This window comes from Polistes dominula, unplaced genomic scaffold, assembly GCF_049000335.1.
Source record: "Polistes dominula isolate Pdom_NZ unplaced genomic scaffold, Pdom_raw_medaka contig_18, whole genome shotgun sequence".
Classification (NCBI taxonomy): domain Eukaryota; kingdom Metazoa; phylum Arthropoda; class Insecta; order Hymenoptera; family Vespidae; genus Polistes; species Polistes dominula.
This window is the reverse complement of record NW_028301164.1, coordinates 4,672,373-4,694,582: the sequence shown is the minus strand read 5'-3', so window position 1 is coordinate 4,694,582 and position 22,210 is coordinate 4,672,373. Positions and strand designations below refer to the sequence as shown.

At 30.0% G+C, this 22,210-nt stretch overlaps 2 protein-coding genes and 1 long non-coding RNA gene across 7 annotated transcripts in view; 2 read left to right on the top strand and 1 right to left on the bottom strand.

Annotated features, from left to right (window-relative positions):
• The first annotated feature begins 419 nt into the window (after window positions 1-419).
• Window positions 420-21,838, top strand: CSN7 (COP9 signalosome subunit 7). 5 transcript variants are annotated; one of them, XR_016178711.1, is made up of 5 exons: window positions 420-709; window positions 940-1,594; window positions 1,687-1,888; window positions 19,397-19,518; window positions 19,655-21,838. XR_016178711.1 is itself a non-coding variant. In XM_089178918.1 (4 exons), exons 2-4 carry the CDS (start codon window positions 947-949, stop codon window positions 19,432-19,434), a joined length of 888 nt encoding a protein of 295 aa, XP_089035044.1. In that variant the 5' UTR covers window positions 420-709; window positions 940-946; the 3' UTR covers window positions 19,435-21,838. The 5 variants fall into 5 exon arrangements, 3 of the variants coding, with proteins under 3 accessions (XP_089035044.1, XP_015185757.1, XP_015185759.1); XR_016178710.1 differs by having other exon boundaries at window positions 19,397-19,584; XM_089178918.1 differs by having other exon boundaries at window positions 19,397-21,838.
• Window positions 6,246-22,210, bottom strand: part of Glurb (metabotropic glutamate receptor B) — a 125,922-nt gene continuing 109,957 nt past the window's right edge. The window contains exons 4-16 of the mRNA XM_015330265.2: window positions 18,887-19,057; window positions 12,616-12,760; window positions 10,485-10,736; window positions 9,757-9,931; window positions 9,563-9,669; window positions 9,128-9,277; window positions 8,888-9,021; window positions 8,602-8,760; window positions 8,326-8,492; window positions 7,810-8,186; window positions 7,072-7,223; window positions 6,740-6,950; window positions 6,246-6,654 (exon numbers count right to left, since the gene is read on the bottom strand). Coding sequence (XP_015185751.2) covers window positions 6,434-6,654; window positions 6,740-6,950; window positions 7,072-7,223; window positions 7,810-8,186; window positions 8,326-8,492; window positions 8,602-8,760; window positions 8,888-9,021; window positions 9,128-9,277; window positions 9,563-9,669; window positions 9,757-9,931; window positions 10,485-10,736; window positions 12,616-12,760; window positions 18,887-19,057 — 2,421 coding nt within the window. The 3' untranslated portion in view covers window positions 6,246-6,433. The remainder of the gene's footprint in view (window positions 6,655-6,739; window positions 6,951-7,071; window positions 7,224-7,809; window positions 8,187-8,325; window positions 8,493-8,601; window positions 8,761-8,887; window positions 9,022-9,127; window positions 9,278-9,562; window positions 9,670-9,756; window positions 9,932-10,484; window positions 10,737-12,615; window positions 12,761-18,886; window positions 19,058-22,210) is intronic.
• LOC149030512 (uncharacterized) lies at window positions 8,546-11,700 on the top strand. Its single transcript, XR_016178712.1, has 2 exons — window positions 8,546-8,686; window positions 11,337-11,700. It is a non-coding gene; the product is annotated as an uncharacterized LOC149030512 (long non-coding RNA).

Here is a 22,210-nt window from a genome sequence, read left to right as displayed (position 1 = left end):
ATATGTAAGTTTATTAATAGATATCATATATTTATTATAATAAAATTGATAAAATTATTTAAAATCACACAAATAAAATATTTGATATTTTTTTATTTTATTTAAATATTAGAAATGTATTGTGTAACGTGTAAGTAGAAATTTAAAATTTAAGGTTGGCTTATAATATTAATAATAATAAAAATATTGTACTTGGTGAAATTATAATTTTAATCAAATGAGAATAATTGAATGGTTGAAAATTGTTAAAATTTGTTATTAAAAATGACAAATTTTTCGCAATATTTAAAGAATATTATTTCTATCTATATGAAATTTAATTTAAAGAAACGAAATATGTCAAATTTAGTTTTTAATTTTCCCGCCGATTGGTGGCACTTTTTCTTTGTTATATTGGTTAGGTAGTTTATATTTCATAAGTGTGATAGTATTTTTTTTACTTTTTACAATGACGCATATAATATATTTAAAATCATTCTCATTATTTAAAATTTCTCTTTTATAAAATTTCTAATTTCTTATTTGTAAGTTTTTATTTATACTATTTCTCGAAAGATGTAAACTCACGTATGTATGTATGTGTTTTGTATGTATATAATACAAAGGTCTATCTATGCGCAACGAGTTCGCGCATTTACGTGAAGTGTTATGAAAGAGTCAATAAGTGCTGAAATTTTTGGTCGTGTTTTTGGACATTTAACTACACAATGTATGTGTTTAATATTTATAATATTATATTTAATTTTTATTCTAAATAATTATTTAATAAAAATGTAATAATTATAAGTTCATATATACGAATAAGTAGAAAACGCAGATTACCTAACCTTTAATATTCCAGTCTTATAATGTATACCTATGCATGCATAGTACTATATTATATTAAATAACTTATTACGATAAATTACAATAAATGTGTGTGTGTGTTTTTTTATATAGATTCAAGATGACTGGTGGTACGTCCACTGAAAAGTCAACAAGTAATCCATTGGAGCAGTTCGTGCTGCTTGCCAAGACAGCTAAAGGTGCAGCAGCCTTAGAATTGATACGACAAGCTGTAGAAACACCAGGAGTTCATGTGTTCGGTGAATTATTGGATATGCCAAATATTAAGGAATTGGAAAGTGGTCCATATGTTCAATACTGGAATACATTGAATTTATTTGCATATGGTACATATAAGCAATATTTGGAAAATAAGGATAAAGTTTTGGAATTGACTCCGACACAAAAGAAGAAGCTACAGCATCTAACTATTGTAACTCTTGCGACTAAGTCTAAATGCATACCTTATTCGATCTTGCTCGAAGAACTTGATATCAAAAATGTCAGAGATTTAGAGGATTTAATAATAGAAGCTATTTATGCGGACATAATACATGGTAAATTAGACCAAAAGAATTCTCAATTGGAAGTAGATTATGCCGGTTTAGGACGTGATGTTAGACCCGGTGATACAGGAATAGTTGCCGAAACTTTATCCTCTTGGGGTCAAGCCTGCGATGCTGTTTTAGCCTGTATAGAAGAACAAGTAACTCATGCCAATGTAGAAAAACAAAAAGCCACTTATCACAAAGAAAGAATACAACGGGACGTAAGTAATATTTTGAATATATTAAACATTCTCATTTAAATAAATAAGTAATATTTATAATTACATTAAATGTCTTTGGTAATATTTGACAGATTACCAATATAAAGAAGTCTCTTGCTGCGCAAGCTGGTGGTGGTGGAGTGCAAGAAGCTGACATAGTTGGAGGCAATTCTAGCGTGGGTGGGAGCGAATCTGGTAGAGATGGTAGAGATGGAAGAGATGGTAGAGATGGCAGAGAAGCCTTACCGGATCTAAAGAAAAAGCAGCAGAAAGTGAAAGGTATCAGAGGCAGTGGTAAGTTTTGGAAAAGCTAAAAGTATTTATCGATTTGCATACAACGGGTGATTTTCTTGTGATAGGGTTGTAGGATATATTATGTGCTCTGTGCAAAATTTATTTTGCAAAATTTTATTTAAATTTATATTTATTATTATAAAATGCAATAATTTTAATCATTTTTTATCATTTAAAATAAATATGAAGAAAGAAAAAAGAGAGAATGAGAGAGAGAGAGAGAGAGAGAGAGAGAGAGAGTGAGAGAAGTTCTATTTCTTACTATGAATAGTTATTGTTATATTTATGGAATGGATAAATGAGAGAAATTAAAAGCTTAGAAAGATGCACATACAAAATCTTGAATATATACATGTGCATAGTTACAAATCAAATTTGTGTGGACTACAATAAAATTTGTAATATTAATCTAAATTTATATATTTTGCTTTTTGTGTGTGTGCAAAAATATTCAGAGGTTGTTCAAATTTTTCGTTTTATAAAGTAATTTAATTTAAGATCGAAATAGGAAAATTTAAATAAGGGAATGAATTCATTAATTAAGTGTAATCTTTTATTGAACAAATTTCAAATTATTCATATATAATAATGAAACAAAATTCATGGACTGATATGAATAAATAAATAAAATTTATACATGCATCGTGGGATTTATTATAAAAAAAAAGAAAAAAGAAAGTATGCAAATACTGCCGAAAGAAGTTGTAATGATATGGTAGGAAAAGGATTTTATATGCAAGATACATACATCGAAAGTTTATTTAATGATGTATAATAATGGACTCGTTGATAGTGACGTATTTTTTATGAAATTCATTTTTTGGTTTGCATGTTTTAGTTCGACAAAGTTGACAATTGGTTTCTATGAAGTTAAACAAATATTTAAATTTTCATTTTTGGTTCTTAAACAGCCCTAATACAAATGTATGTTATAATGAATTATTTGGGAAGTCAATGAATTAGTTTGCTTGTTGTCTAGCCAATGGCACAAGTTTAGTGGTGAACATGGTCATGTTTATTCATGTGTATAATTTTTAATCTAAGAAATTTCTTTTTATTTGGAATACAGAATATATTCTATGGAATTAAAAATGTTTAGAAATCGAGTACACTTCATTAATATGTACATATATATATATATCATTTTTTTATATCCAGACCAAAGCTTGTTTAGATTGGTAGAATTTATAGTCCATATATCTAATATTATATATTGTTATTACTCAATTATAAAAATAACATTAATTGATTAGTGCTCTTAGTAATATCGAGATATTTCCTTTTCTAATGAAAAATTTTGATACAAACACAAAGTTGTTAAACTGTTTAGTGTTTGAAGAATAAAGCGTGATTAGATGAGCAAATAGTTTCTGATTAAAGATTTTATATTTAGAAGGTGTTAACACCTTAACACCATTGATGTAGTTTAGCTAATACGAATGTCAGTATAATTTTAAAAGCCTTGTAATTGCTAATGGAATAAAAATTAATTTATTTTCGTGAGGCTTTTCTATTTCTCTAATCCCTTGGTGCCTCTCCTTTTATGTCCACAGAATAAATAGTTATTATAATTTCAAAGAATAAGCCTTGTCATTATTTAATTGATATAGATGTCGATATTAAAATAGATTTTAGAATTAAAAGATAGCGTTTGGGAAGAAATCTTAGAGGATGATTATAGAGAAATAAGTTTGAAATAGACTTTGGCTTTCTTATGGTCTTCTTTTATTTCTAATCATTCCAAATCATTGTATTGCCTATTTTATCAATTTGATTAATATACAATATTAGTCTTCTTATTAACGATAGTGCTGATGAACTAAGGAAAAGGTGCTGTTAATTATTTAATGATTTAATTGGGCTATGAACCATAATCTTGCGAGCCATTCTTTAATACTCCAAATTTGTCTTCAAGATACTTTTGTATATTCTCTTTTTGTTTTGATTTCCTTTGGTGTTCTTTAATTCTCTCTTAACGTTGTATATTTATTGAAAAAGATGACAAACCATAAGCCTGATCGGCATTTTCAGGACCTACAGGGGCATTTTCAGGATCTACAGGAGCATTTTTATCTTCAACAGCATTTTACGGATCATCTTTGCGAACTGAAATTGATCGGTCGTCGGCGAAGAAATTGGGGTAATTCCAGAACGAGTTAGGGTGATCAAATTAGAATGAAAAATATAATATGTTCGAGGAATTTCCTTCGTCTGTTTACCTCTCCTTCGCAAAAAAGTTACTTTATATATAGGTATACTTATATAATTATAGGTATATTCATAAAGTATACTATAGATAATACAATATTAATAAAAAGCTACTATAATGTGTATAAATTTTATCCTTTTAAAAAATGAATTTCATACTTAAAGCGTTTCACATACATACACACGCACACATATATATATGTATATAATATTTATTGTGAATTGCAACATTTTTCGTGTGCACGTATGATAAATAAAAACTATATAGTAAGAGTAACGATTCTTTAATCTCTCGTTTAAATCGTTTCGTTAAATAAAAAAAAAAAAACTTTAGATAAAATTTAAATAAAAATGATAATAATATCTCTAACGCCAAGAAAAAAAGAAAATCAATGTGTGTTTGTTAACTTATTCGTTTTATTTATTTATTTTTTGTTCTTTCAGAAACATGCTCACTTACATCATTCGTCTTTCTCTCTTCTTTTTCTTCTTCTTATATTATATCTTTATTTTTTTCTTTTTTTAATTCGTAAAGTTTCAGATAAACGTAACGAAATCACAGAAATATGAATCGATTTGCGTTTAGGATTCGTTGTAAAGCGAATTCAAAGTAACAAGCTTTGCGAATAAAAATTCTGTAGATATACATTTATACGTAAATACATACATACATACATACATACATACATACCGCATACATACATAACGCATACATACATATGTTAATATGTGTACGATTAAAAGTATAATTAAAATTTGATCTTCGTTCGGGCGTTACGAATTAGAAATATTTCCTAAGATCTAATGGTAATGCGTTTATCATACGTATGTACAAATTATCTTTTGATTTTCTTTCTTTTTTTTTTTGTTTCTCCTATGACGAATATATTTCTTTCTAAACGTTTTACAATGTTTTAAGGAAATCAAAAATGTGGGAAAGATCAATGCTTGTTACGTTATAGATGACTTTTTCTTTTCAAATTATTTTTTTTTACTATTGTGTGATAGCAGATAACTCTGCTAAGAATAAGCATAATTTGTATTTTAAGTCAGAGTATAATATTTGGACATTTTTAAATGTTAACATCGATTTATAGATGATGATATTACATGTATGTAATATGTTATATATACAAAGTGTTTTTTTCTTTTTTTTTTTTTTTATATATATGTACAGAAAGTGAGTACAGTAGATTTTTATTGCCGTAAATAATGGCACAGGAATTATTAGTTTATACAAATGTTACAATTATTTTTCAAAAGAAATATACTCTAATTATATAATTATTGTATATTTTAAGTTTTTTTTTTTTTTTTTTTGGCAACATTATCTATATGTATATGTTTTATTCCTTTTTCATCTCTCTCTCTCTCTTTTTTTCTTTTTTTTAAATTGATTAATCGACAATTTATTTACAAAAGTAATTTCTCTCGATAATTTTAACATAATTGTGCATGATATATATTATGGCATGAATCGTGGTGTATTACGAGAGAATATTTTCTCTTATATATAATATATATATATATATATATATATATATATATATATATATATATATATATACATAGAAGAGATACAAAATTTTATTTAGTTACGTCTAAATCACAGAGCAACTTAGAGCATCGATCTCTTCGAAAGTGTAACTTCGTATTATTATTATTATTAGTAATTTCGATCTATTCAATATTTTAAATTATTTTTATTTTTTGTTGTTGTTCTTATTAGATTGATATAGATTTTGAAAATTAGTTTGGCGATTTACAAACGCCTCACATCTAATCTTTTGATATAATGTTTGTATTACATACTATATTTGCACGTCCATACATCACCAGAGTCACCTTTAAACACTTGACGATGAAGAAACATTAATTAGTAGATTTATTTCTTTTTTGTATTTACACATTTTTTTTTGTCCACTTTCCCTTTATGGTCCATGAAATATTTTTTGTTCTTTTTAATGAAGAATCTACAGAGATTCTCTTCATCTAATAGAAGATTCGTTCTATTTGTCAGTTTCATTCAAATTTCTTTTCGACTAATGATATTCAATATTTGGTTTTTTTTTTTCATATGTAGTTGAAAATTGAAGGATGTAAATTTCGTCCGTCTTTCCATATTTGATACATGAATACTTTTTTCGAATTTATCTAAACGAGCCATGAACAAATTGCTCGTTATATAATTTAATATTTTTATAACAATATTTCGTTTTACAATAATATGTATTTGTAAATGTATTTTGTTGTGCTTGCTTATACAATTACTGGTTTCTTTGAGATCGGTTTTAAATTAGCCGCAATGATTGGCGTTTCAATGATAATATCATTTTGCTATAAAGCAACGTCGTTTTGATTGACAGGTCCGTTTCCTATTTTCGTATTATTTATTTGCCTCGTTGTAGTAGCAGTTTCTTTCGATTCTTTGTCAACAACAAGATGAACGCTATCGTTAGTTTCCTTTTCGTTGTTATTCGATTGGGTTTGGGTTCCGCGTGATATTAAATTCGGAGCTGATTTTCCGTTCTTCCGTTCTTTCAATTCTAACTCGTAATCTTGAAAACATTCAATTATTATAATTTCTTAATAATTTACAATTATTTCCTTAGATAAAAAGAAATGCAATTAACGAATACTTACATTCACTTTGTGTAGAACAGTCTGTAGTTTTGATGATATGTTTTTTCACGGCTTTGTTTTGATCACAAGTTACGGCGGTTAATGTAATAGTAGCCATCATGCTCGAAGCATTCGTTCCAGTTACAGCTGAACTTTTGGTAGTGTTGTATGGTCTTGGTGGCATTATATTCTGTCGAACGTTTCTATCCGGTCGAATTAATATAATATACAACTGTAAATAAACAAAATAATGTTAAGATTTAGATAATTTTATCTATCGATTTATTTAAGGATACATACTTTTGATATACATATGTATTTTTTTTGGTTATTATGATTATTTTTTTTTTTACCTTTGGTGTGAACAGACAAGCAATAGTCAAAGAAGCAGAAAGACTGATGGTAACTGACATCGAAGTAATCCTCAATGCGACGTGATTGCCAGTACCAAAATAAAGTGGAACAAAGGCTAGCCATATAACGCAGGTAGTATACATAGTAAAGCCTAATTAAATTATTATTATTATTATTATTATTATTATTACTATTATGTAATTCATACTTCATTTATAATACATGTTCTGTTAGGTAAACCTTAATTGAGTAATTTATATGTATAGAATATATTAAAAAAAAAAAAAGTAATAATTAACACGTTGAATGCCATGGGATACAACCGATGATCGGCATTAAGTTTATTAGTAACGCCTCGGAGGTCATCTGTGACCCTCTTGGTAAGATAAATTGCTTTTGCACATTATTATACACTTTAACTTATCTGTTTTCTAAATAATATTTCAACATAATATGTAATGTATAATTACAAATTCGTGTTGGTCCCACGGGCAAGCCATAGTGAAATTAGCATAGCATTCAACGTTTGTGTTAATAATAAATAAGTTAATTTACGTATAATGTCTAATTGAAAAATGAATATTATATTAGTGTATTTAAAGGTATAATTTAATAATAATAAATATATATATTTTTTTCTTAATAAACTACACACAGACAAATTTGTAATAATATCTAATCGAATAATGAACGTGTGTATACAGGTTATTTGTTCTAGACTATTATCATTTACTTACCAATGTATTTGCTTTCGTTAAAGGCTTCAGGAATTTTTCTCGTGAGTATCGCATAAATAGTGCAAACAACTATCAATATAATAGGATATGCAAAAGCAATCATATAGCTAGCATCGATGTAGCTATTGCAAACAAGCAAATTATCCTCTTTGGTGGGGTAGTGATGCATAGCTTTAGCTGGATCGATAACAATCCACACAACGTTAATGAGTATCTGTACTCCTACTAAACCGGAACAAATGATCAATTGAGAATTTGGTGATATAAATGATGGTCTTTTAGCACTGTGTTTTCCAGCGTTAAAGATCCTCGATATCCGATTGGTTTTCGTCAAAAGTGCTGCATATACTACGGTAAAGCAAAATCCAGCACTGAATCTGTAGAAAATGATCGGTTAGAATACAAAAAATCGATTAACATTCAAGATACGAAAGATCGTACGCTTGTTGGTTTAAAAGAAAAAAAAAGAAAGAAAATTATATTCGTAGAGGAAATGATGTTTAAGAGATAACTCACCTTTGAATACTGCAAACAATATCGGTTGGTCTAAGTACGAGAGCAAACGTGACGAGATAGCAAAGTAAGATTCCAATAAGAAGGACGTAAGATAATTCTCGGCCGGAAGCACGAACGACAGGGGTGTCGTTATGTTTTAAGAATACACCGCAGACAAATAAAGTTACCTTTGAAAACAACAAAATCCCAACTTTATTAAAATGCTTCTTTTAAATAGAGTTTATTGTTAAACATTATTTTTCATTTTATTGAATAACTTATAAAATATCTATTTACTAGTATTCCAACAGCAGAGAAGGACATTGCACCGATAGCCCAGCCACTTTCGAGTCTCAAGAATTCTTCGGGTATTTCACTACAGGTAGAATGAGTTTCATCTGGTAATGTTCCTTGTTGACAATTCTTGCATTGCGTTTCATCGTCTGGGTGTCTAATCTGTTTAAAAACGAAACAATTAATTTTCAATATTTTGTTAATATCTTTTATCGTTTTTTTTTTTTTTATACGTTTAGAAGGAGAAATTTGTATAAATCTTTCTTATCTTTGATAAATATTGAGTTACCTGATATTGAGAACAATTAAAACAATGCCAACAGCAACTTTCACCCTCAACATATTTTTTCGCTTGGCCTACTTCACATGGCAATGAACAAACGCTTTCAGGTGTCTGATTGTGTCCCAGCTTAAATTGAACCACTGGAACAAACACATGAACAAGCACACTGTATCAAATGTGTATGGTGTTCCTAAAGAGATAGCAAATTTAGAATGTTCTCTGGAATCCTTTGCAATGGTAGCTTACTAGACATGTTTAAATGTAGAACTCCCTCGAGATATTTGCCAACGCGTATCCACTTGTAGACCCCAGGTTCGGTTTGTTTGAAATGTATGATGTTGTATCTTGCCGGGCCATCACCGTTTTCATCGAATCGAAATTCATCGCCGCTTAAACCTTTGAAACAAAACAAAAAAATAGAGATTGGAAGGATGTATTATTCACAAATGTAATATTTTATACAATATTTAAATAAATAATATAGAATATTTGGTATATACTACAATACTATTATTCAATATTGTTTAATTAGATATAAAATATGGAACATTCAAATAATGGTTAATTCAAGTAATACATGTTTGAATTCACTAAATCGAATCATTGTGTGTTACCAATGCTAATGGGAAACCAATTGCGTTTAATGAATTGCCTTTCTTTGAAAGCAACATAATTGCTAACCTTTGAATTGGACTTTGCGTAGATACTCCAAAAGCTTTGTACCTTCCGTTGGTTTCATTGCAGAACACAATCCAGTTTTGTTACCGCAAAGATCCCTATGCATGTCTCTGTGAAATAGAACAGTACTTTTTTTTTCCATTTTATTATTTAACATTTTCGTCTTATTTGATTAATCAAATTGAATTATCTTTTACCTGAATGCATGGGCAAAAGCCATTACCGCATCTGATACGAATTGCAATTGATCCTCGAAAACTGTGTTCTCTTTGGTAAGTCGTTCCTTGGTGCTACAAGCTTTCGTATATTTTTGATTGTGTGGCGTTAAAGTAGAATTTGGATAACGGCATTGAAAGTGATCTTCCCAAAATTCTAAAACGTCCAAATCGAATAATTAAAAATACAAGAGGAAAAATAATTTCGCTTATGTAATATAAAAAAGAGAAATAATATTGAAAATGATAATGATACGATTATAACGTTGATATAAATGAATATAATTTTTGGATAGAATAAAAGGAAAAGATAGATAAAAGAGAAAGAGGAGGAGGAGGAGGAGGAGGAGGAGGAGGAGGAGGAGGAGGAAGAAGAAGAGGAAGCGTTCGTTAATTAAAAGTGCACGGCGTACGTCAGTCGTCACGCATCCGCACGGACGTAGCACGAATAGGAACTAAACGATAAATGAAAACCTAGGTATACATACACACACACACACACACACACACACACACACACACACACACACACACACACACACACACACACACACACACACACACACACACACACACACACACACACACACACACACACATACATACATATAGTAGCTTGGTAGCACGTAAAGTTATTTTGTTTTAAAGAGTTACCTGGGAAATGTTTGACGAGATATGTATATGTATATATCTGCCTAACTTTCACTTACCGACGAACCAAGGGTTTCGCTTGTTGTTTTCGACAGTGAGATTTAGGAAGTATTCCTCAAAACCCATGACAGGATTCGCTTGGGGTTGAACAGAAAGTGTACCTTCAACTTCTGCTTCATTACCATTGCTCACCAAACCTCGTGCGCTCCATCCATCGCTGCCTATCCAAGAAAATGTACCGGTTGCATTGCATCGTCTGACTGCTCTCATAACTCCTGCTACTTCTTGATCCGATCCAAATATTATACAACCTGTTAGAAAAAAAGAACATACCTTTTTATTTAAATATCTATCTATCTATCTATCTTGTCATTTTGCTTAGTTTGTTTCTTCTTGACATTTCTAATAACTTATATTATTGGTGTTATGATGTCGAGTCAAGTTGTATAATGTAATTAGTACAGTTGTGAGTAGAACTAGAATTTGTACGTGCCTGTCTTGATTTATTGATAAAGTTTGTAAATTTATGTAAATGCATTTATATATATATATGTAATAACTAATTTTATAGTTTTATAATATTTTACATGTGACACACATACATGTTGTACGATAAAGGATATGTAATGTAGTTAGTACAGTTCGAATTTAATAACTTTATTAGATTTTTAGCACGAGTTAGTTAGATACGTTGAAAAGTCTACCTATCCTCATTTTAGGAATAGTTTTTACATGTATCGGATATTCCTTTATTGGATTATTTTTTTCCTAAGTTTAAACGCATAGTATTAATAATTAATTAAACACGAGATGTTAAAGAAAAATAAGTGTGAGAATGTTTTTGCAAAATAAATATACATATACATATGTATATATATATGTAGGATGATCCTTTATTGCTTGAATTCCAGTGGGAATCGAGCCCATTGGTTAAACGGAGCCCAACATCGATGCTGCGAACGTGTCCTGTGTTTTATGGAATACACGAGCCAATTTTAAAATATCTCGTATATCTTATTTATTCGCGCAATATTTCAGGATTACTAGTATCTGCAAATTAATATACCTCTATGTGTCCTTTTTCCACTTACTTTTTCAAAACGAATAAGTAAATTAACTTGTGAAAATTTGTTTTTTTTTGTCCTTTCGGTTTATCCATTCATTCAGAATATTTCATCAGATGTATATATTTTTTATTTGCTACTCCAAATTTTAATGTTTTCTTATGAATAATACAAAATGTAATGTTAATATTGTAATATATATTAAAACTTACTGAGAAAGAGATATTTTTTCTTTTGCTATATAACGAGAAACATTTGTTGTTTTGTTTCGTTTTAGTCATTAATATGCGTATATTTTCATTTTTACGTAAGTAAAATGAAAATATGAGGCGTAATGGGATAGTACGAGTTATTTATTTCTGTAAGAACGTATTTTTTTTTCTTTTTTATATATACACGCTCATCCTTACGATATCTTTTCTCTGCTCCATTAGTCTTTTTTACGTTTATTTATTTTTTTTTTACCTTTCTGCTCTAACTTTGCCCCATTCCGCGCTTCTCTATCTGTCCAGTTTTGTGAACATTGAAAATTATTACCTTTTGCATTTTCTAAAGTTATATAACACATCCGGTTTTTGTATCTTTTAATTTATGTACAAGCTACGGTATAATATACTCGCTTTCATAAAATACGAGTTAAATTTTAACGAGATGAATTATCGAATTGAATTTATTCCATGGGCAGTAGTATTTTTAAATAAAACGATGATACGAGAAATAAAAGAACACTTTATTCTCTTTAACGAATAACTTTTTTGTTTTTTTCGTTTTTCCAACGTAAATGAACTTTTGTATTTGCCTCGTGTATGAAGCTAAATAACTATGCCGTAATAAAAGTTGAATTCCAAGGAGCTGCAATCAAAGGAGAGAAAGAAAGTCGTACGTGAAAGTTGTTTAAAACTGCCCTCTCTGTTTTTATTTTTTTTTTGGACTTATTGCAATTTTAACTTTATATTTATACAGGAACATCAAGTTAATTCGAGTTGATTATCTCAAATATCAAATAGCTCTCTTACTCTCCTTTCCTTCTACAATTGAAGATAATTTTGGCATCTATTTCATGTACACGCATCATGTACACACATCAATTATATTTCCCATATTTGGAATAAATTTATTTTCTTACCTTTAGCACGTGGTTTAGTTAGTAATTTAGAAACAATGGTATCATAAGCCGTTTCTTCCGCCACACCAGAATCTTTAACTAATTTTTCTTTAACTGCTATGCAAATATTATTCTTCGTTAATAATTCTTCGAGTTCCTCGAAAGCCTGCGAAATGAACAAAATCATTATTTTTTACGAGAAAATATATCTTTTTTTTCACTTTTTTTCTTTCTTTGTCGATAAAAAGAAAAAAGAAAAAAAGAAAAAAAAAACTTACAGTCAATATAATCTTTCTTTATATAATTTATGGTTCAAGAGTTAGAAGAAGGAGTACAAAGGATTTCAATGTGTACCCCACGTAAATATCATAGAAATATGGAAAAGTTAGCAACGAACTGAGGAAACGTCTAAGATTTTAATTTTTCTCAAGATACATATATGAAAGATAAAAAGATTATTTCTTGATCTTTCCCCTTTTCTTTCTCTTCAATTCACTCAATCCCGATATACTTTTTTATTTATTGTTAGACGAATTACCTTCTCGTAGATTCTTTCTTCATTTTATTTTCTAATTGTACGTTTATTCTTTTTCTGAAATGCTTTTAAAATGCAGTATTATATTTCTGGGTGTAAAATTGCTATTTTTTTTATTGGTTTTGTTTTTATTATGGTTATACCTATATGCAACAAGTGATATTATGTATTCTGAGAGTTATTTCAATCTTTTTTTTTTCTTTCTTGCTTCCTTGTATTTTGAATTAATTCTCGGAGAAGATTTTTATACGTTTCGTGTAAAAAAAAAAAAAAAAAAGATTTTTCCCTTTACTTTACATGCTTCATCATCTTCCTTGTCTTTCTTTTATTTATAAAGACATTTTTTTGTTTCAACGAGAAGAAAGAAAACAAGGACACACGAGAGGAACGAAGATATTAAACAACAAATATGTAAAATGCAAGGTAGTAGTACACACAGATAGATGTATGTATAACAAGAGGGTTCGCTTAAAAAACATAAAATATTCATAAAATTATTAGGTTATTCTCTCGAACGCGTTCTTTTTCAACATTTTTTTTACAAGATACGACGTTCCCTTTAGTCCTTTGGGAATAAAGAGAGCAAAAAAAAAATTACGATTTTAACTTCAGGGCTTCACGCTTCATGAATTTCCACGATTTTCTTTCTTTCTTTCTTTTCTCACTTTTTTTTTATTCGTCTTTTTAAGTAATCCTTTTTTTTGCATTTTTGCCATGAGAATTTTCTTTTTTTGCGGTTTAAACTACAACGATGTTCTATTGAATTTTTCTCCAATTACCACCTTCCATTCCTATTTTGATCATTCTCAAATCGAAATTTACTCTCAGTTTTTTTTTTTTTTCATTTATCCCATATTTATTGGATTTAGAAAAAAATAAAGAAATTGTTCGCGTTAATAACAATCGATATTATTATATTAAAATCAACGTCTACCACTTTAAACGTTAATTACGTAATAAATGTGTTTTGTATGTCCTTGATTTAACATTCTCGACATTTTGAAGAGTCGTCGAACGAATAGGAAAAATCGATTCCGAAGAGTCGAGCTTATCGCAACGAGGTGAACAGTTTTTCCAAAGTAGGAACCATATACCTTTTTTTTTTCCTTCTTTTGCCCCTCCCTCCCATCCCTCCTTGTAACCGATCGAAGTTGAGAAATCGAGTGTTCTGGGCGTTTTCTAAGCTACGACACGGATCTCTGTTTAAGCTAGTGGAAAAGCGGCGTGAATAAATCAATGAGTGCCCAATATCTGGGTCAGTGGTCCCTCTACTTTTCCTCCTCCTCCTTCTTCTTCTTCTTCTTTACCCTTTTCCATCTTCTCATTCTCCTCTTAGCTTAGAACAGTCTTTGTTTATTGTCTTTCTTTAGCGAAGCGAACGACGTTACGTGATAAATTACAAGTAGTAGGAAACAGGAAGGCCCGTTTATACACGCGCACCTACATATTTCACAGACACATTAGGTACACGTTCTTACCTGTTCTAAGTTACTAAAGTATTTTCAGGATATTCAGGAATTGTGTTACTTGCGTTCGTGATAATGTTTATCGATGACGACGACGACGACGACGACATACCTAAATTATCATCATTTTTGAAGATATAATTATATTTGATTGAATCGTAAGTAAATAATATTACATTTTATAATACTCTTTAATTATGATGACACACGTGTGTATCGTTATTTTCATCCGTTAATTATTCAAAAATTGTTATGTAAATTTAAATGAATTATTTATTTAAACATTTGATAGTATGTATATATAATAAGTATCCCCCATACAAAAGTACAATAGATTTCATTTTCTTCCTTGGTAAGCTACGAATAGAAGGATTTTGTCGAACGTACTAACGTCAATTTCGTATTACTGAAGATAATCCTTCTTCGTTATTGTCGATAGAATGATTTAGAATAGAATGAATGGACGGGACAAAGACAAGCGATTTTCATTATAAAAGGTTCATGTTCAGTTAGAATTTTTTAACCTTTCTCGTGTATTATATATACGATTTATGATAATAAATGTAATAATTAATAAACAACACCGTAATGCATATTAAAATAATTAACTTTAGAATGCATCGTGCATGTAATTTCATTTGCGATTGATTTAAATTTATTCATATGTATATTCGATGTAATTAAAGATCAATCAGGTGTCTCGATTTTCAGCATATTTCGAAAGATTTCAATAAATCGCATCATTAACCGATAATGTTATTAATTTATATTGATCGATATTTATTCGTACTGTTGCAAATCGTTTATTCCTCCTCTCTCTGGAGAATGTTGAGAATCTAGTAGAAAAACAGTTTATACGGAAATATGCTATTGTTTTACGAGCTTTTGCAATTATTTACTTTACGATCGCTGTAACTATCGATATCGATGTTAATATCACTTGTGATCATAATAATCACTACTTCGTTAACACGCTGCATATTCAAATTCTCTCATCCTAAATACATATTTGAAGAACCCCGTTGTCGTTTATGGGTCATGAAAAATGACCTATAATGAAAAATAATCCTTCAATCTTACCACGTTTTTTTCGACTACTGTTTAACGAGTTTCTTAATGAAAATCATTGTGTAATAATAATTTCGAAAGTGCTCCTTCCCCAATCATTTGAAATATCGAAATAGATCCTATGGTTATTTAACAGCTTTACAAACTGATTTTCTATTCAATTATTTGTATTTTTGTATTTTTATTAACTTCATGGATCAATATTTTTGATGTTGAACTTTTTCCAGTATTCCTTTCGGTGTTTCTTATCATTTTAACCGGACAAGACAAATATTCAAGGTAAAGTGTGAAAAAGGTAGAAACGATACGTATGTATGTGTGTAATATACTCGTATATATTATAATATATTCCATGAAATATTTGTCACGGTTACGTTCATTTAATAACGAACATTTACAGAATAGTTATTTTTAATTGGAATAGCTGAAAAACTAATTTTCTTAACACACTCAAAAGTTATCATTCATAGAAAACAAAATGAAAATACGCTGTGCAATCAAAATTGTGGATGTGTGAGTATACATGTGTCAAAGCCAGTATATATATATAATGCATCTTATTATGACTATAGTTTATTTCGGTAGAATTATACATTCCTTTCTTTCTTGTTTCTTCGTATATAGAAAATTCGATGGAGGGGAGGGTGGGGGGGGAAGGTTTGATTAGATATATCTACTTAGAGAGTTCCTTTAATTAGCTTCACTCATGAAGTTTGTTAGTTCGTTGAATTTATTCACGGAATTCTCCAATTAAAAGTTCATCGAGTGGAGATAATCGTGAAAGTCTGAGCATGTCGATCTCCTAACTGATTTTCTATTTCACGAAACAACATTAATTTATAATTGCCATTATAATATTTATTTTTTTTATCTTCTTTTTTTTTGGAGGGGGGTTTCAGAAAAATAATAACAAACAGGTTTCTCGTTTAATTTTATTCATTAGGAGATAATGTAAAGTATATAGTAACAATTGTATCATTTTTTTGTTGTTGGTATTTCTATCTCTCAATATGATTTACAAATAATTACAAAAAAAGAAATGCGTTTAATATTTATTTAGCGATAATCCATTATCGTTATATTGTGTCATTTTGTAGTATAATACGTTGGTTGGTAGCTGTTAAGTTAATCTTTGTTTCCAATAACAAGCAATTATCCGTGAATAGCTTGGTCTTATATTCGAGAACGTTATTCCTATAGAATACCCTAGAGATTGTGGATTGATGTCAGAGGATTATCCTGTGCCTGTCAGTCTTGTACCAAGCTACAATATCGCTTGTTGTATTTACAGCGAAGCCATCTGGGATGTTACATTCTATTGATACCTAATTGGTCTATTGCATAGATCTCTCTCTCTCTCTTTCTCTATCTATCTATCTCTCACTATCTCCCTTTATGATCTACATCGATCTCAAATTAACCCTTTGACTATTGTAGACGCCTATTGGCGTCCGAAACATGTTGGCTTTCCGGTACTGTTGACGCCTATTGGCGTCCAACACATAATGTTGGCTTCCGGGTACTGTTGACGCCTATTGGCGTCTAAATCAAATTTTGCTTGTTTCGCCCGTTTTAAAATTGTATAATTGGTCTTATTGTAATGTAGACTTCTAATGGTAATGTAGATTACCTATTTCGATTAACTTATTTGGGTTCATTTAAATTGAATAAAACAAATATTAAGAAAATACTTAGATGAAACTAATGAATATAAATTAAGAGGTAGAGATACCAACAATGAGCCTTTTAGTTTGATGCAAAAGCATTTTTCGTCTTATATACTTCCTCAGAAATGCATGTCTAACGAAAAATGTCGCCATACCTAGTGGACGTCGCGAGTGAATTCGTACCGTACCGTACGGCCAGTGCGTGCCAAAGTTTGCCGTAGTCAAAGGGTTAATGCCATTTTAAGACGAATAATATAATTAATCCCTATTATAATAAGCCTATGTCAAAACGTATAAAACGTTGATTTTTAATTTAAATTTCCTAACTAAAATTTCATATCTAAAATGTAATGGAAATTAGGTAATAAAAATGACGAGAGATAGAAATAATTATACATGTATTAAAGCATGATTGAAAAAAAAAAAAATTGATGAATTTTCTAAGGATTTTCTATTGAATCGTCGAAGATGAAAAGTTCAAGGAAAAGTTCGATGAATTTCTATGACCCATTTTGAAATCTCATTTAATTACTGTTGAATAACGATAAATGCTTTTCAAGTTGTTATAACAGAGGGGAATATCATGGTTTAAAATGGAATAATTTTGCTTGACGAACTTCCTAATTGGAAAAAAAAAGCGTTGACGAATAGTAGGTTGGAATATTTACAATTCTTTTTGACAAACGACGCGCACCGCGCGCGGTCTTCATAGAACACAGAGTATTATTTCATTTTCGCATACGTGTAGGACCCTTTGAGAACAAGCTACCGTGTATCGATAAAATGAAAATGGATGGGGAAGAGAAAAAACGAGTTACATCTACGTATTGGTTTATGACAAAAGTACTATCTCGCGAAAGTACTATTTTTAAAATTCATCTCTTTTATTTTATCCTATTCTGAATTATTGGATTTTGACATCTGCACGCGACGGTGGTCACATTTCTCTTTTAATTTCTATTGTTTCTTACTAAACGATTTTTCTCATTTAACATTCTTTTTTTATTCGAATAATATTTAATATTGAAATAAATAATACCGTGAGTTAAGTAGTTGCATCGATTATAATATCAAATTAATAATTTCCTAATTCAAATATTAAGGGATTCGTATAATGAGAGTTTCATAAAATTACATTTAATTTATATTTCGATGAAAACGAGATCATTATAGTTTTTCGTTCTCACCTTTCCCTCGAGAACTTTGAAATCGTCCTTTCATTTTCTCTCTTTCCTTTTCTAGTTTTTTTTCTTCTTTTTTTTTCCCCAAAGTTTCTTGGAAAGAAAGAAGAATCACGTTTCTGGCGGAACAAAAGCGCTTCTAATGGACACTCGCAAATATATCCTCTAGTAATTCAAGTTCCAATAAAAAAAAAAAAAAAAAAAAAAAAAGGAAAAGAAAGAAAGGGAGAAAGTAATTTTCTCTTATTCGTATTTGATCGTTTTAAAATTGTGACAAATTTTCCAATCCATTTTCCTATGTTGAAAAAATAGAAAAAGAAAAAAAAATAAATAAATAAAATGAAATAACAAATGTTACGAATGTGTATAACTTACTTTAATTCCGTAATTACTCTCCTCGTATATGATTGACACGTAACTCCATCCCATTTTTAAAACGATGTCTACCATAGCCTTGACCTGGTAATGATCACTCGGTATAGTTCTGCTGAAATACTCGAATCGTTGCTTATTCGAGAGTTCTGGGCTCGTTGAGAAGAAGGAGACCTGTTAACACAAAAGGAAATAAAGACAAAAGGGTGATTGCTTTTCGTGATACACAACTTAAAAGGTTACGTAATCAAATTGGACGGTAAGAGAGAAAGAAAAAAGGGGATAGAAAGATTGACGTGAAAAATCCTAGATCAAATAGAGGACTGTTTCTTTTTTTAGGATCCTTTTTTCTTATGAAATTTCTCGGTAGAAATACAAATTATTTTGTTAATTGAAACTCTCCAATTCTTAAAGACATATTATTTTTGATCTCATTAGTAATATTTGATACATTGTGAATTTTCATATGCTAAATTCGATTTAAATTGATCGTTTTTTTCATCATTATTTCAGATCTCGATCACGTAAACATAAATCAGGATTGGAGTTGAAAAAAAAAGAAGTAAAAAAAGGAGCAAAAGGATAATGGACGGCGGGAGGAAGGGGTGTAGAAAATGTGGATTCTTATCGAGAAGGTAACCCATTAGGTTGGCCAAAGGAGTCGTGCAAATCACAAGGACACGAGAATACGCGTGAAAAGAGTGAGAGCGAAAGCATGTAATCTAATGGACCGAAAGTTACGTAACGCCCGTTTCTTCTTTTTTTCTCTAGGGGATGTTACAAAGGGTGACGGTATGAAGGTACTGCTGGCTGTGCCAGTGGTGTCTTCCATTCCCAACCACCAAGGGAAAAGGCGGCATTCGTTGATTTATATCGACCGATGACCCTTAGGTAAAGGCAGCACTTGCTAACGGGTCAACACCTTCATTTCTACTCTCTGCTTCAATGTTCCACTTCTCGTTCAAGGATTTTACTTGCTTTTTCTTTTTTTTTTTAATCCTCTTTAACTACTACCCTACTTCTCTCTTTTTTTATTTTTTATTTTTTCATATAAGATAAATTGAGCGTTGATACTAAACAATTTAGCAGGTATCTGTGAAGTTATCAGTCGTTAGTTGGCTATTAATAATGTTCTTTTTTCCTCTAGTTTTTCTTTTTTGTGCCTCTTAGGTTTCAAGAGGATTATAATTAATTGATCAATTATGTTAGACGTATATTTTTCTTCTTTATATAACAAAATGCAGTTTCACATTGTTGGTCTCTTGTGATAATTTTTATTTTTTATTGCTAATTCAAGGATTTATTATTTTTTTTCTCTTAACGTTTCAATCGGATTAACAATTTGATTAGATCTGATTACATTCGAGAGGAGATACTTTTAGGAAAAAAACAAAAAAAAAAACTCAACTCAAATGATAATGATACTTATTAAAATCAAGAAAATTTCTATAAAGATGATTCTCTCTCTCCAAGAACAAGAAGCTTTATCTTTTGAAAGAAAATGTTTCAAGGTCTATCGATGATTTCAACCAGCCACGATGAGAAATTTGATAAACTGTAAACCTTTTAGAAGGTATTCTAGAAAAAGATCTATCTGCTTCTTGCGAAATGGAAGAAGATGAGTTTATGTAGCGAGAAACGAGTTAACGTTATCTCTTTGCACTTGGTTATAGCACTTTTCCTTTAACGAAATATCAATATACCTAGTATCCTTCAATGTAATACAGATTTAATCAAAACGTTCATACAAATATAATTTATCGTTTAGAATTTATTTTTTTCTTTCCATCTTTATCTTTCTTTTTGTTTTCACCTTGTTACGAATATATTTATCGTCGTTTGTCAGACATAGCATAGACGAATCAGCTGATTTTCTACGGAAAGTCAACTGACTCTACAAGCTAGATTTGTCTTTTATTTTTTTTTTTATTTTATTTGTTCTCCTTTCTTTTCTAACTCCTTACTACCTAACTTTCGTTCTCTTTGTAGCGAATAAAAAATACTTCTTTACCATATCTCTCATTATTCTCCTCCTCTCGTATCTTATGACCTGTATTTTTCTGTTCTCCGTGTTATGGTAAATTTGTTCTATTTCTTTTTTCTTTCTTTCTTAATAATTTAGTCGTTTATTAAAGTTAATATTTCTTTTGTAATATTGTCACGATTTGTCTTCATGGAGAATGTATTCGTTGCAAATTTTCTAGAGATTTCAACACAACCATATATCAAAGATACAATTATAATAATATTGCGATAACGAATGGGAACGTAAATAATTGTTTATGTAAATTGTTATTTGTCGTTTAATTTCATTTGAATTAGTTTATTTTTCTTTTATTCACGCGAATAGACAAAGATATGGCTATAGGAGTTTCTACACTTTATATTCTTAATCGATGAGAGTTTTAACACGAGTTTCAAGTGAAAAACGAAATTGCCAATTTCTTTTGTGAAACGAGCATACGACGTTAAGTTTAATTGAAACGAACCGGCTGCGTCCTACGAAGCTCAAACCGCACAAAATGACCACACGGTAAAGCGAGGAGGAGGAGGGATGGAAGAGAAACGGAGTAACTTCGATAAAGTGGAACAAACGAAACCTCCACCGATATTATCGAAATCTTCCTACTTTATATTTCTATTTTCTCTTATTCTTTTGTGTGTGTGTGTGTGTGTACAAACTAATGCTCGATTTAGAACATGATGCACATCACTTAAGCACGCAGCTGCTGCCTAAAAAGTTGCCACAAAATTGTAAACATCCTCAACGTTTCTTACCTTTAAGCGTTTTTCTACATGACGACTATACTCGAGTTAGTAAAGAATTCTTGTCAATTTGTTCTCACTGAGCATTGTTTAACGTTAAATTTAGCACGCGAGGTCAAATGACCGTGTCCTGTAATTTGTAAAATATGCGTGAAAAGGGTTAATAAATTGTCATATTAATTGCTGCAACTTCTCAACCGAAATTTCTTGCCCTATATCAGAAGTCACATATCCTGTTTTGACATTGTGGACACTTGAAGAGACAGGTTCATGAATCGTTTTAGCAATAAAATACACGAGAGTTGCGAGCGAAGAAAGTATCCTTTAGCAATCTCGATTATAAAGGATTATTTAATTAATGAAGTTTCTCAGCACGACCATGTATATACGTACGTTTATATGCATCTAGATAATAAAATACGTAGGTACATAAAAAGATATATAGATATGTCGTGAGATAATATTAAACGTTTATATATTCTATTCAACTAAACTCTCTGTAAGTGCAACTGTGGAACAAAGTTTGTTGTGTACAGACATACACTCTTTCTTAAACTTTAT